The 15,289-nt window shown below is 40.9% G+C and overlaps 1 protein-coding gene across 5 annotated transcripts in view; it reads right to left on the bottom strand.

Annotated features, from left to right (window-relative positions):
- Nucleotides 1–6,278: 6,278 nt before the first annotated feature.
- znf385b (zinc finger protein 385B) overlaps nucleotides 6,279–15,289 on the bottom strand; it is a 79,784-nt gene continuing 70,773 nt past the window's right edge. For 3 of the 5 annotated variants that reach the window (XM_061724245.1, XM_061724244.1, XM_061724242.1), the window contains exons 9-13: nucleotides 14,332–14,566; nucleotides 11,615–11,799; nucleotides 10,024–10,116; nucleotides 8,664–8,970; nucleotides 6,279–8,027 (exon numbers count right to left, since the gene is read on the bottom strand). In XM_061724245.1, coding sequence (XP_061580229.1) covers nucleotides 8,686–8,970; nucleotides 10,024–10,116; nucleotides 11,615–11,799; nucleotides 14,332–14,566 — 798 coding nt within the window. In that variant the 3' untranslated portion in view covers nucleotides 6,279–8,027; nucleotides 8,664–8,685. The remainder of the gene's footprint in view (nucleotides 8,028–8,663; nucleotides 8,971–10,023; nucleotides 10,117–11,614; nucleotides 11,800–14,331; nucleotides 14,567–15,289) is intronic. The other 2 variants (XM_061724246.1, XM_061724243.1) reach the window with 2 other exon arrangements.

The following is a 15,289-nucleotide window of genomic DNA, read 5'->3' on the forward strand; positions in this document are numbered from 1 at the left end:
TGAGTAAATGTTAAAAGTAGTCTGTCTCCATCTAGAGGGCCAGAAAATAAGTTGGACGAATAATTAAAAGTTTAAATAAATGTCTCCCTCTAGTGGATACATAAATTACTACTTTAATATTTGTCTTGTCTCCCTCTAGTGGAGATATAAAATCTCTGCGTTTAAAAATTGAATCTCTGGAAATTGTTGTGTTTTTTTATTAATTCCCAAAGTGGGGAAATGTTCTTGGTACGGCACAGAAGTAACAATATACACCAAAGTGAATTTAAGAATATATGCAAAATATAAACAAGTATAAAGGAACAACATACATATACAATAAAGGGCTGCAAGCAGCGCTGATCAGGCCCTCGCACTCATGCCCCTACTGCCATGTGTTGAAAGGGAAAAACATGAAACATGGTTTAAAGCAAAAATGTTGCCTAATGATGAGTGTATTGCTGATGCAAAATTTGGATTTCATGTGATGAAGGAAATGAAAATGGTAATGTGGTGGATGACATTAATCCTAATGAAAGTGTTTCAAACATTGATAAACGCTCAAATCATAGGAGCCATCACAGTGGTAGGTCAAGTACCACATCCTCTGCAGCCAGAAAGGCTGAAGCAGAAAAGGCAGCACTTGTTGCTCGTGCTGTAGCCTTAAAGCAAAGGCTTTGGAGGAGCAGGAGGAGCAGCTGAGGAGGAAAAGAGAGCAGCTTGATTTGGAAGCTGAAATAACTGCGTTATTGACCACGTGAGCAGCAGCAGCCAAAAGCGCGTTGACCAGGTTACTCTAGGTCAAACATTCTCAGTAGCCAAAAAGCATTAGGCTTGGCTCCTTCAATAAGGATCTTTTTTATTTATCCTTTATTTATCCAGGAAAGTCCCATTGAAATACAATATCTCTTCTGCCAGGGAGTCCTGGTCAAGATGCAGCAGAAAAATAAATTCAGTTTCATATAAAAGGAAATACATACAAGGACAAGTAACTTTACAAAAAAATAAAAACATATCAAAACAAGAAACAAACAAACATAAAACATACAAGGATCAGAAAGCTAAAAAGAATTCATGACAAGAATGACACTTGATTAAAAACAATGACATTGTTCTGTGAAAACTGATTTTAACATGTTTGAACATGTTAAGAGAGGATAAATATTAAAGTTGAGTTTGTGTTGGAGCTCATTCCAAGCTTGCGGTAAATAAAAAGAAAAGGCCGATTTACCAACTCTGTTCCAGTGCTTGTTTTCTCTGATGATCTAGTGTTATATAGTAGAGTAATATTTTAATACATTAGATATGTACAGCGGTAGTTTACCCAGTAACGCTTTTGCAATAAATATTAACATATGTCTTTTTCTCCTTAGACTCAGTGAAGTCCATTCAACCGTTTGATACAAATTACAATGATGTGTACGTGCACTTGAACCAGTTACAAACCACAAGGCAGCATGATAGACGACATCCAGTTTTTTCAAAAGAAATGAAGATGCATGCATGTAAATGACATCACCATAGTCTAATACTGACAAAAAGGTACTTTGTACCAATCTTTTTCTAGCAACAAAAGGAAAACATTTTTTTGCACGAAAATAAAAACCTAACTTTGGTCTGAGCTTTTTTAGGAGGCTATCAATATGAACTTATCATCCAGCCAGATCCCAAGGTATTTATACAATGTAACCCTCTCTCAAGGTGAGTGCCATCTAGTGTTAAGATTTCACAATCAGAATCTAATGACCGGGAACGCGTAAAAATCATGTATTTAGTCTTTTTAGAGTTTAAAATCAGTTTTAATTTAACAAGTGACTCCTGCAATATATTAAAAGCAGACTGCAAATAATCCATTGCCTTCTTTACAGATGGTGCCAAAGCGTAGATAATTGTGTCATCTGCATAGATATGTATCTTTACTAGACTTAATCCTACACCAAGATCATTTATATAAATAGAAAATAAAATTGGTCCCAAGATAGAACCTTGAGGAACACCTGTCTTTAAAGTTAGAGGTGCAGAGTTATAATTGTCTATGGACACACACTGACTTCTCCCAGTCAGATAGTTGGAAAACCAATTCAGTACAGGGTTACTAAAACCTATATATTTGAGTCTATGCAGAAGAAGACCATGATCCACTGAGTCAAATGCTTTGGCAAGATCAATAAAAAGTGCAGCACATGATTTTTTTTCATCCAAAGCTGTAATAATATCATCTGTGACTGACGTGGCTGCAGTTACAGTGCTATGCCCTTGCCTAAAACCTGACTGAGTTTGACTTAAAATATTATTTTTAGTCAAAAAATGCTTTAGCTGTTCATCTACAAGGGATTCAAAGATTTTGGCTATACCGGACAGTCTGGAAATAGGGCGATAATTATCCAGGACAGAAGAATCTCCACCTTTTAATAATGGAAAAACAAATGCTGAATCAAACCACTGCTTAAACTAAGATTAAAAATAGAGGCAATGGGTCTTGCGATCAAATCTGCAGCTGTATTTAAAAAATAAGGTTAAATTTGGTCAGGGCCGGCAGACTTTTTACAGTCCAGACTAGATAGAGCTTTGTAAACCTGAGTGGGAGAAATGGGGAGACATTCAAAACTATTTCCAGGACAGGTGGCTACACTGTCTTTCACATCTGCAGGGAGATTGGAGAGATTTGAGAGAATGACTAAGCCTGCATTGATAAAATGCTTATTAAAGCCTCTGCTATATTTTCTTTACCCTTAATTTCGCTCTGATTTACCTTATAATGATCAGGAAGAGTAGAGGTTGTCATAGACCCTGATGAAGATTTAATTCATTTCCAAAATGTTCTTGGATCATTAAGATTTTCATTTATCAAGTTAAGATAATACTCACTTTTTGCATTTTTTACCAACTTAGTGCATTTATTTCTTAATGCCCTATACTGTACCCAGTCACCAGCAATATTACTTATTTTAGCCTTGGCCCATGCCTTATCTCTTTCTCTAATAGAAAATGAGATTGACTCATTAAACCATGGGTTGTCTCTACCACTAACTCTGAATCTTCTTACAGGTGCATGTTTATTAATTAGGGCCATGAAAGGTGTTTTAAAATAACTCCATGCCAAATCAGCATCCGCCATCACACAGACAAGGTCCAAGTCGCTATTAAACAAGTCATGCAAAAAGGCTTGTTGATTAAAATATTTATAATTTCTTCTGAAAATATAACGCGGTTTAGTTTTTGATAGTTTGCAGTTTCTAACACAGGAAACTGTACAGTGATCACTCACACCATTACTAAATATTCCAACTGCAGAGTATTTTTGTGGAGCATTTATAAGAATAACATCAAGCAATGTAGACTTATCAAAATTTTTTGAATTTAACCGAGTTGGAAAGTTAATTAGTTGCGACAGATTTAGAGCCTCACAAATGTCCTTAAGTGAGTTTGAGGATGTCGTGAGCCAGTCCCAGTTTAAATCTCCCAATAAAACAAACTCCTTGTCTTTTGTAGTCAACATTAGTAGTTTTCTTCCGTTAATCAGGAGTTTTGTTTGGCAGTGTCCATGATGTATTATTGGACACCGTTTGTGGAAGAGTTGATGCAGAGAAACAGTTCAACATCCAAACCTCCAGAACAAACATTGTGGAGAGAGAACTCCCCAGTGGCAACGTCAGAACAAATCCTCCACTGCTGCTCTGGAAGTGAAAATCCTCTCTTCTTTAGAGGCAGGATGGACTCAGGTGCTCTGCAAAAGAACTTCTCACAGGTAAAACAAAACCAACATAGACTGAACACAGACTGCCAGACCCAAAGGCCTGAACCATCAGTGAAACTCAGGACAAAGGAAAAAGGTGAATTTGATCCCGTTTGGTTATTCATACAGTGTTCAATCACATTGTTAAGATAAGATAAGATAAGATAAGATAAGATAAGATAAGATAAGATAAGATCATCCTTTATTTCTCCCTCAATGGGGAAACTCACATGTTTAGCAGCAGTAACTTAACACACACATGCAGGTGAGGAGTAAAAAAGTAAAAAGTAAAAAATATATATAATTACGAAATATAGACAGTATTTACATTGCAATGGAAATAAAAGTAAAAAGAAAGAAGAAAAAAAACAGTGCAAAAAACAGCAGGTAGAATGTGTGTGAGGTAACAGACAGATATCGCACATCTGGTTATTGTTATTGCACGTGTTATTGTCCGTTAACTACTGAGATCAGCCTGGTTGTGGAGTCTGATGGTGCTGATGGATCTCCATGGTTCTGATGGATCTCTCCATGGTGCTGATGGATCTCCATGGTGCTGATGGATCTCCATGGTGCTGATGGATCTCTCCATGGTGCTGATGGATCTCCATGGTGCTGATGGATCTCTCCATGGTTCTGATGGATCTCCATGGTGCTGATGGAGCTCTCCATGGTTCTGATGGATCTCCATGGTTCTGATGGATCTCTCCATGGTGCTGATGGATCTCCATGGTGCTGATGGATCTCTCCATGGTGCTGATGGATCTCCATGGTTCTGATGGATCTCTCCATGGTGCTGATGGATCTCCATGGTGCTGATGGATCTCTCCATGGTTCTGATGGATCTCTCCATGGTTCTGATGGATCTCTCCATGGTGCTGATGGATCTCTCCATGGTTCTGATGGATCTCTCCATGGTTCTGATGGATCTCTCCATGGTTCTGATGGATCTCTCCATGGTTCTGATGGATCTCCATGGTTCTGATGGATCTCCATGGTTCTGATGGATCTCTCCATGGTTCTGATGGATCTCCATGGTTCTGATGGATCTCCATGGTGCTGATGGATCTCTCCAGTTATAGTACCGGTTATATATATATATATATATATATATATATATATATATATATATATATATATATATATATATATATATATATATATATATATATATATATATATATATATATATATATATATATACCTTATATATATTCTTTTTTTTTAACTCACAAATTACTTTGGTTAAAATTGCCTTTATTTGTTGTTAAGTTGCAGGACCCCTGCAGTACCTCCGCGGCCCCCTAGGGGTCGCAGACCCCCGGTTGAAGACCACTGCTCTAATCCATTTGTGTATTTAATAGAGCCTGACTGATATCTGCTAATACGACCTATTTGCCAACTGTTTTGGCATTATAAAGAAATGTACTCACTAGTGAAATAAACCTGTGAAAAAAAAGAAGGAAACTGAGACGAGGAAAACATCGTTTGGAACATTTTGTACAGTCTGCAACTGAAACAGAACTTTAACATAAAATGTTGCTCAAAGAGCTATTTTTTGTGAAAAATAACATTGTAAACTCTATCGTTACTCCTCATAAACAGCACACATAACTAATGTAAGGGAAATCCATTTATGTTTTATAATTCTGAAATAAAACAGCAAGGAAACAAGAAGAGAAGAAGATTCAGTGAAATGAAACAGACAAAAGGCTGTTTTTAGCTGTAAACCAGGAGGTAGTGGAGACGGAGATGGATCTGGAACAGCAGAGATGAAGATGGAACAGCAGAGATGGATCTGGAACAGCAGAGATGGAGATGGAACAGCAGAGATGGAGATGGAACAGCAGAGATGAAGATGGAACAGCAGAGATGGAACAGCAGAGATGAAGATGGAACAGCAGAGATGGAGATGGAACAGCAGAGATGGAGATGGAACAGCAGAGATGGATCTGGAACAGCAGAGATGGAGATGGAACAGCAGAGATGGAGATGGAACAGCAGAGATGAAGATGGAACAGCAGAGATGAAGATGGAACAGCAGAGATGAAGATGGAACAGCAGAGATGAAGATGGAACAGCAGAGATGGATCTGGAACAGCAGAGATGGATCTGGAACAGCAGAGATGAAGATGGAACAGCAGAGATGAAGATGGAACAGCAGAGATGGATCTGGAACAGCAGAGATGAAGATGGAACAGCAGAGATGGAACAGCAGAGATGAAGATGGAACAGCAGAGATGGATCTGGAACAGCAGAGATGGATCTGGAACAGCAGAGATGAAGATGGAACAGCAGAGATGGAACAGCAGAGATGGATCTGGAACAGCAGAGATGAAGATGGAACAGCAGAGATGAAGATGGAACAGCAGAGATGGAGATGGAACAGCAGAGATGAAGATGGAACAGCAGAGATGAAGATGGAACAGCAGAGATGGATCTGGAACAGCAGAGATGGATCTGGAACAGCAGAGATCAAGATGGAACAGCAGAGATGAAGATGGAACAGCAGAGATGAAGATGGAACAGCAGAGATGGAACAGCAGAGATGGAGATGGAACAGCAGAGATGGAGATGGAACAGCAGAGATGGAGATGGAACAGCAGAGATGAAGATGGAACAGCAGAGATGGAGATGGAACAGCAGAGATGAAGATGGAACAGCAGAGATGAAGATGGAACAGCAGAGATGGATCTGGAACAGCAGAGATGAAGATAGAACATTCCAGGGTTAGGGTTAGAACTCGTTTCCAAACATCTCCAGGACATCGGGGTCAGAACTGCAGCTGAGGTTTACTCCTGGTTTTATTCTATATACTTACTCCTGGTTTACATTTTATTGCTTTAAGTTTCATCTGACAGCAGTGACCTGGTTCAAACTGGAAGTTTAGCACATTTATTCTCCATCAATTCAACTTGAAATGCTGTAGCTGCCTTTGAAGAGGAAGAGGTGATGGATTCTTATATTTCAGTAACATGTAACAGCAAATAAATACATACAGGTGTTTGGATTTATAACCTGGAAAAAGTCCTTTAATATCCTTGTGTTTGAGAAACTGTTGTTAAAAGAGAGTCAGTGGTCACCTGGTTTAAAGGCTCTTAAGAAGAACCTGGATTTCACATCTCTGCTGACAAAAACATCATTTTTTGACATCAAATTTATTCCAAGTGTTTGTTATTCAAAGCCGTCAGTTCTTCTTACAGTCGCTGACTGCAGTTGTAGCTGGGAAGTTTCTGATATTTAGCATGTTAGTTCTGGACATAAGGTTTTAAAAACCACCACTAACAAATTGGGAAAATCGCCCCCTAGTGGCCGGTTTGCAGAAAATTCTAAATGTGTGTTATTTTAATAAAATCCTATTCTTTCACTGTAACTTAGTTCTGAGGTTCTGTTCATCTTCAGCCTGGATGAATGAATGAATGAATGAATGAATGAATGAATGAATGAATGAATGAATGAATGAATGAATGAGGAATTAAGGAATGGGGGTGAAAATATGGATCTAGAGATTTTTGGGCAAAAAATTACCTTCAAAATTAAATGTGACCTTCAACATGACCTTGAAATAGGAAATTTATCTCAGAATTGAATTCCTAGCACCAAAAAAGTAGATAAAGTGACAATATACAACAATCTAGGACTGAGAGAAGCTGAGATATGACCCTTGGTCTTTTCGGCGGGAGCCATTTTTAATTTTCTGCACACCGGCCACTAGGGGGCGACACCAAACCGGCCACTAGGGGGCGTCACCAAACCGGCCACTAGGGGGCGTCACCAAACCGGCCACTAGGGGGCGTCACCAAACCGGCCACTAGGGGGCGTCACCAAACCGGCCACTAGGGGGAGTCACCATTTGTTTGCGGTGGTTTTTGAAAACCTTATGTTCATAACTAACACCAGGCCAAATGCTCCGGATCCTCTCTCTTTGTCCACCTTTATCTAGTCACTACACTGCACATCTTCAACCCAACAACAGCAATAACTGAAATGGTGGGTGTTCCCACGGCTGATCTGTGTTTGCTGATTAAAGCTGACACAAACACTGACATGTTAGATAATCAGAATCATTAACACACGTTCATGGATCTGGAGCGTCAGGACTTCAGACGTAGAAGAGCTGCACTTGTTTTCCAACCATGACCAGGTTTTCCGGGCTGATTGTTGCTTTCCAGGCTCTTTAGTGATTGTGTTTTTATCTTCCTGTGTCTTTGGTGATGTTGGTCAGCTGTCAATCACAAATCCATCCCAACAGTGTGTGTGAAGCTGCAGCAGAATCGTCCCTGATTATCCAGCAAACAGCAGAGTCCAGGTCCTGTGGAGCCAAACCAAGGCCATGAGTTTTTAAATAAAAAAAAGATCTGAAACTGGAAAAAAAATAAATTGGAAACTTTCGTAATCAAAACTTGAATTTTCATGTTTAAATCTTAGTTTTTCAATTACAATTTCATTTTTAAACTTTGAAAAAAAAGATGTGAAACTGAAATAAAAGATGTGAAACTGAAAAAAAGATCCGAAACTGGAAAAAAAAGATCTGATACTGAAAGAAAATGATGTGAAACTTAGAAAAAAAAGATGTGAAACTGAAAAAAAATGATCACAAACTGAAAGAAAAAAATTGAAACTGTAAAATAATAAGTTCAATCAATCATAATCAACCGTTGGATTTTCAGGTTCAAATCTTAGTTTTTCAATTACAATTTCATTTTTAAACTTTAAAAAAAGAAGAAAAAAAGAAACTGAAAAAAAAGATTTGAAACTGAAAAAAAAAAGATCTGAAACCGAAAAAAAAGATCAGAAACTGAAAGAAAAAAATTGAAACTGTAAAATAATAATTTCATAATCAATCAATCATAATCAATCGTTGGATTTTCAGGTTCAAATCTTAGTTTTTCAATTCCAATTTCATTTTCACATGAGCAGAACTTCTGGCCTGTGTTTGTCTCCGTACCTCCGTACCTCCGTCTCCGGCGTCAGTACGGCGTGAAGACGATGGAGCCCCGGCTCGCTCTGATTGGTCCAGGAGCCGGACGCAGGAAGGAGAACAGAGACGAGGACACGGCCGGCCGAGGACAGAGAGACACGGGGGGGGTGAGAGGGGAGGAGGAGCGGGAGAAAAGGGGGGATGAGGAGAGAGAGGAGGGAGGGAGGGAGATGGAGGAGGGAGGGAGGGAGATGGAGGAGGGAAGGGTGGAGGGATGAGGGCTGAGAGGAGAGGAAAAGAGAGAGGGAGAGAGGGAAGGCTTCACCGGCTCCTTCTGAGGAAACGAGTGAAGAAAGACGTGAGGACGAGAGGAGAGGAGAGAGGAAATAAGAAGAACAAGGAGATAAGGACACATAAGAGAATAGTATGAATGAACTCATGAACATTGTTAAAGTATCAACTCATTGATTTACACTAGTGATGCACCGATTGTTCGGTAACCGAAATGTTTCGGCCGAAAATGGCAAAAAAACACTTTGGGTGTTCGGTGGAATAAGTGGGAAAAAAAACAGAACAATTAATAACGGCGTTGTAAAATAAGGAAATAGACTGGCCGCTCCGTAACTGTTGCACCACAAACATAAATCGTTGGCCAACCAAAAACTAACCACATAAGAATTTTACCAACATTCACCAGGAGGTGGAACCAAAACAACATAAATCAATGTATTCCAGGTTTAGATGAGGAAATCAAACGTTAGAGCGTGGAGTGAAATGGTGCAAACATGTCAGCAGTGTGGAAGTATTTTAGAGTGTTAGAATAAAACAAGAATGGCTGTTTGACATGAATGTTCTGCTCAAATATCTAGAGGGGAAACATCTGCAAAGTCTTTCAGCTACAAGTTTGATTTATCATTTGAAATGATAAAAAACATTTTATTATTTATTTTATTTTTATTTAAGGCCTTTGTTACAATGTTCAGTCAGTTAAGCCTAACGTAAGTTCAAAGATGGCCAAAACATGTATTTTGCTAATGTATTTATTTTAAGTTATTGTTCTTTGCTGGTATAATGTCTGCTGGAATATTTAAAAAATGCTGGGAAATTAAAACATGTTCAGTTTTTTATGTTCAACAAATATTTTCTACCTTGTAATTTTGTAAAAGATTTTTTTCTTTTAAAAGCCTAAATCAAATGTATTTGATTTATGCAATGGTGAAAAAATTGGCAAAATAAATGAAAAACTGCTGAAGAACCATGTTCGGTATTCGGCCAAGTGTTTATTATTATTTTCGGTTTCAGACACAAATTTTCATTTCGGTGCATCACTAGTTTGAATCATGACCTTCCTATTGTAGCGATTGATCCGTGAGAGAGAGAGACTCACCGTGTTGCTGCGCTGCTGTTTGTTGTACGGACTGTATTTGGGTTTGGTTGGTTTTCCTGCCACTCTGTCTTTGTGCCTCCGGCTGGAAATGTGCTGCAACGATGACAAGGACACAAGAGTGAGGCAGGTCTATGTGAGGATGAAGGGATGATGATGAAAGAGTGAGGCAGGTCTATGTGCGGCGACCAGGTGTTTTTTTCATCACCATCGCTGCTGATCTGTGACTCTACGCTGCTGATCTGTGACTCTACGCTGCAGATCTGTGACTCTACGCTGCAGATCTGTGACTCTACGCTGCCCGTCTCACAGACGATGTGAAAAAAGAAGTGAAAACATGAATGCGGTGCTGGCTGTTATTCCGGGAGGTCTGATGAAGGAACTCCAACCGCTGGACGTCGGTGTGAACCGGCCGTTCACAGTGAGGCTGCAGCGGCGTGGGAGCGATGGACGACTGAGGGAGAACAGTTTCACCAAGAGTGGAAGGAAGGCAGCGCCGGGCAAGTTACACCAAGGTTTGCGGATGGATTGTAGATGCTAACGTGGGCTAACGTGTCTGCTGGGGCTGTTGTTCGGGCTTTTGCAAAAGCCGGCATCATTTTTACTTTTAGATGAAATCAACACTTAGGGCCTGATTTACTAAAGGTTTGCGTGCGTAAAAACGTGTGCAAACTTGACATCACCCGCAAACCAAAGTGCAAGCTGATCTACTAACAGCGTGCAAAGAGGACTGCGCCTCTCAAATGAGCCAAATATTCGTATTCAGCACCCCTGCCGTGAAAAGCACCCCCTCGTCTGACAAAAATGATATTCTCATTCCGTGTCACGTTCTGTTTAGCGTCCAGTTTTGTGTTAATGATTCATGTTTAAATGCGCTCATGGATTCCACAATAGTCATACTTTCCCACAATCACAGTCACAGATAACAAAAATCGGGTAAATGGTTATTGATGTCATTAATTAATAGCCTGCTTACTGTGTTGTCTTCCATAATATTTGTAAATATATATAATATAAACTCCTAAGTATGTGTTTGTGTGAGTGTGTATATATAAATATATTGAAGTGTCAGTGTGTTGTTTTTTTTCTTGGTCTACTTATCATTGAATATACGAGGGGGTGCTTTTCACGGCAGGGGTGCTGAATACGGCACAACAATTTGCCTCTTCCACTAATATCTCTAACTCCAACTCGTCAAATTTCATTTTGCGCTCGCAAACCGTAAGACACGCAACACCTCATTTAAATACTGCGGTTTGCACCTGTTATCAATTGCGCACGCAATCTTAGTTGATCACCCGCAAAACACACAACAACAGCACGTGCAAACTTTTTCAGTGCACACGCAATTTAGTACTCTTTATTTAGGATCTTAGTAAATCGGGCCCTAAAAGAGCAGTCCGATGCAGCGAGCAGGTGAGAGGAGTTTCTACCTGCAGGTGAGATGAGTTTCTACCTGCAGGTGAGATGAGTTTCTACCTGCAGGTGAGATGAGTTTCTACCTGCAGGTGAGATGAGTTTCTACCTGCAGGTGAGATGAGTTTCTACCTGCAGGTGAGGTGAGTTTCTACCTGCAGGTGAGATGAGTTTCTACCTGCTTCAGCTGGATCTCAGAGTTAACGTGGACGTCGCAGATCTGGCAGTGGAAGGTTTTGTTCTGCAGGCCGGAGACCTTCGGGCCCGGGCTGCTGCCGGTCCTCGGTTTGGCTCCGGGTCGGGGGAAAGCTTTGATCGGCCCGGAGCCACTTCGAGCCTCCAGCATCGTTTTGTGTTTTGAACCTGGAAGCAGAAACACAGAACACACAAGAGGATAATTATGATTAGGCCTGTGTTGAAAAAAACGATTTTCCGATTCTAAATCGATTCTCATATTAATTCCTAAAAATCGATTCATGTCTAAAGATCGATTTATTTTTCATCATTACAACTTTTAGTATTTTTTTTGTTTATGCCCAAAACAAGGAATGTTTTGTTGGACACCAGAATAACTGGTGCCATGTTTTTACCTTTAAATATGTTTAAAGGTATGAAAACATTAAAGTTTTCAGTTATAGTTGCATAAATTGTCTATATTTCTTTGCTTTATATACCGCCTTTGGGTTATATTTGCATAAAATGCTAAAAACCAAATTCTCAAAAGTTAAAAACCAAAATAGACCAAAATGGAAAAAATAAAAACAGAACGTGGGAAAAAATAAAACTGATTTCTACGTCTCTATTTCCTCCCTGGATCTGTTTGGTAATTCTACACGATGTTTCTGTTTCAGTTCTATCAGCATTCTGGGAGCTGATTGGTCCTTACAGCATCATTAGCTGCAATATTTGCTGTTGAATATCAATATAATACTAGTATTAATTAGGGATGCCCCGATACCATTTTTTTCACACCGAGTACGAGTATTTTAATTTGTGCACTCGCCGATACTGAGTACCGATCCGATACTTCTACCACAAAAATAACTATGCTAAAAATGCAATGAATTGGAAGATTGGAAGAGAAAATCAATTTTAAACAAAACTCAGCCGGCCGGTCTTTCCTCCGCGCTTTAGTCTCATCGCAAGAACATCAACTGAGCATGTGCGGTGCTTCACCCGAACTGAGCATGTGCTTCACCTGAACTGAGCATGTGCGGTGCTTCACCTGAACTGAGCATGTGCGGTGCTTCACCTGAACTGAGCATGTGCGGTGCTTCACCTGAACTGAGCATGTGCGGTGCTTCACCTGAACTGAGCATGTGCGGTGCTTCACCTGAAGCCTCCGTGTGAAACAACATAAACAATCAAATAGAATTTAAAAAACAGGCTAAATGAAATTATGTTACACACTCTTGTCCAGTAGGTGGCGGTATGCTCCTTAAAGTTGGTTGTGATCCACCAATAAAACAGAGAAGAAGAAGAAGAACATAAACAATCCCATTCTTACAGTCCGGTTAGCCGCCTAGCACCTAGCGGCTAACCGGCGTGGTGGTGGGAGGAGAGTGATACGTGGGTGAGACTGGCAGCGCCGTTTCAGGCAAGATAGAGACAATTAATGCAGCGGGACGTCAGCAGGGTGGACATGTTTCAAAATAAAGGACGACGACAGAAGCAAGACAGACTGCAGGCTGTCGGCGCGGCTAACCGGCTAACCGGCTAACGGCTAACCGGAATGCAACAATGGGATTGTTTATGTTGTACTGTCAGTGTTTAATAAAGTTCCCTGTGAGTAAAGTTTGTCCAGTTTGTCTATTTTTAAGGAAAATAGAATTTACTGAAACATGGAACAGCAGCTACAGCCACAGAGCTGCTGCTGCTGCTGCTGCTGCTGCTGCTGCTGCTCAGCTGCTGCTGCTGCTGCTGCTGCTGCTGCTGCTGCTCAGCTGCTGCTGCTGCTGCTGCTGCTGCTGCTGCTCAGCTGCTGCTGCTGCTGCTGCTGCTGCTGCTGCTCAGCTGCTGCTGCTGCTGCTGCTGCTGCTGCTGCTGCTGCTGCTGCTGCTGCTGCTGCTGCTGCTGCTGCTCAGCTGCTGCTGCTGCTGCTGCTGCTCTGCTGCTGCTCAGCCAGGCTGCAGACTGACCCGGGGAACATCTCCCCCTAGCGGCGCTAACCAGTAACTACAACAACAATGAAGTATCGGTGCGCGGTATCGGAGATATTTTTGCGAGTACGACTAAATGAGGGCAGTATCGGCCCCGATACCAGTACTGGTATCGGCCCCGATACCAGTACTGGTATCGGCCCCGATACCGATACCAGTACTGGTATCGGCCCTGATACCAGTACCTGTATCGGGGCATCCCTAGTATTAATATGTTGCAGAACTACAGTCATATCATTCAGGCAACAGCTCAGAAAATAGTTTTAATAACACTAACTCAAATCAATATCGGAATCGAATCAAATCAAATCTTGATAATCGATTCTGAATCTTAAGAATCTGAATCGTAATGATAAATAAAGTTGTTAAAAAAAAGAAATATTTTAAAGCATTTTAAAAATAAAAGAAAAAAAGGGAAAAAAAAAGAAGAATCTGAATCGAATCGATTGTCGATATTTGAATAGATCCCCATGCCTGGTTTCCACTGGTTTATACTTGTTTCCACTGGTTTCCACTGGTTTCCACTGGTTTCTACTGGTTTCCACTGGTTTCTACTGGTTTCCACTGGTTTCCACTGGTTTCCACTGGTTTCTACTGGTTTCCACTGGTTTCTACTGGTTTCCACTGGTTTCCACTGGTTTCCACTGGTTTCCACTGGTTTCTACTTGTTTCCACTGGTTCCCAGTGGTTTACACTGGTTTACACTGGTTTTTCACTGGTTTCCACTCTCACTCACCAGCGTTGTGAGCTTCCAGCTGGGACAGGGAGTTGACAGCAACTTTACAGAGAGAGCAGTACAGCAGTTTCTTTGCCTTCTCTTCCTCCGACTCTGCTGATGGAGGAGCGTCCTGGGAGGAGGAAGAGGAGGAGGAGGAGGAGGAGGAGGAGGAGGAGGTCTGGAGAGGAAGAGCAGAGGAAGAGGAGGAGGAGGAAGTCTGGAGAGGAAGAGCAGAGGAAGAGGAGGAGGAGGTCTGGAGAGGAAGAGCAGAGGAAGAGGAGCAGTGGCGTCAATTCAGTCAAAGCTAAGGTAGAAGGTTACGAGTCTCAGAACTAACTAGAGCATCAACAGAGCTGGTAGAGCAGCCACTTCAGAATAATATGACTCAAGTACAAGTAAAAAGTATCATCCAAATAATTACTGGAGTAAAAGTAAAAAAGTACTTGGTGAAAAAACTACTCAAGTACTGAGTAAGTGTTGAGTAACGTCTGATTTATTTTTTTAACACAACCATTCAAACAGACAAAAGTAGGTTCAGTGAACGCACCACGGCATGTAGTAGTATCGCGAGAGCTACGAGACAGCAGAATCTGACATGGCGAGGTAGTTTGTTTTTCTTTCACTAAAAAGCTTAAAAAAACGAATAGAAACTCAGTTTAATATAACCAAAGGGTCGTTTATAATTAGTTTATACAGTTTAGAAAGCAACCTGGAGAAAAGCGAATCTTTTGACCCATTCATAGACGAGTGTTTTGAGAGAGTAGTCATGGAGAGGAAGTCACTCGGAGCCAACGCGACCACTCCAAAGCGATCTCGGGCTGAGGAGTCTGGAGGGTCAGAAGAGTCCCCTGGAGCAATCTCTCCCCCAGGAAATACCACCGACGACATTCTGAGGTCTATCGACTGAGGTCTATGAACGGACAACTGTACCGCGACCCGGACATCACTCCCTGGCTCCGCTAAAAAAGATGAGTAC

Source organism: Cololabis saira, chromosome 6 (genome assembly GCF_033807715.1).
Source record: "Cololabis saira isolate AMF1-May2022 chromosome 6, fColSai1.1, whole genome shotgun sequence".
Classification (NCBI taxonomy): Eukaryota; Metazoa; Chordata; class Actinopteri; order Beloniformes; family Belonidae; genus Cololabis; species Cololabis saira.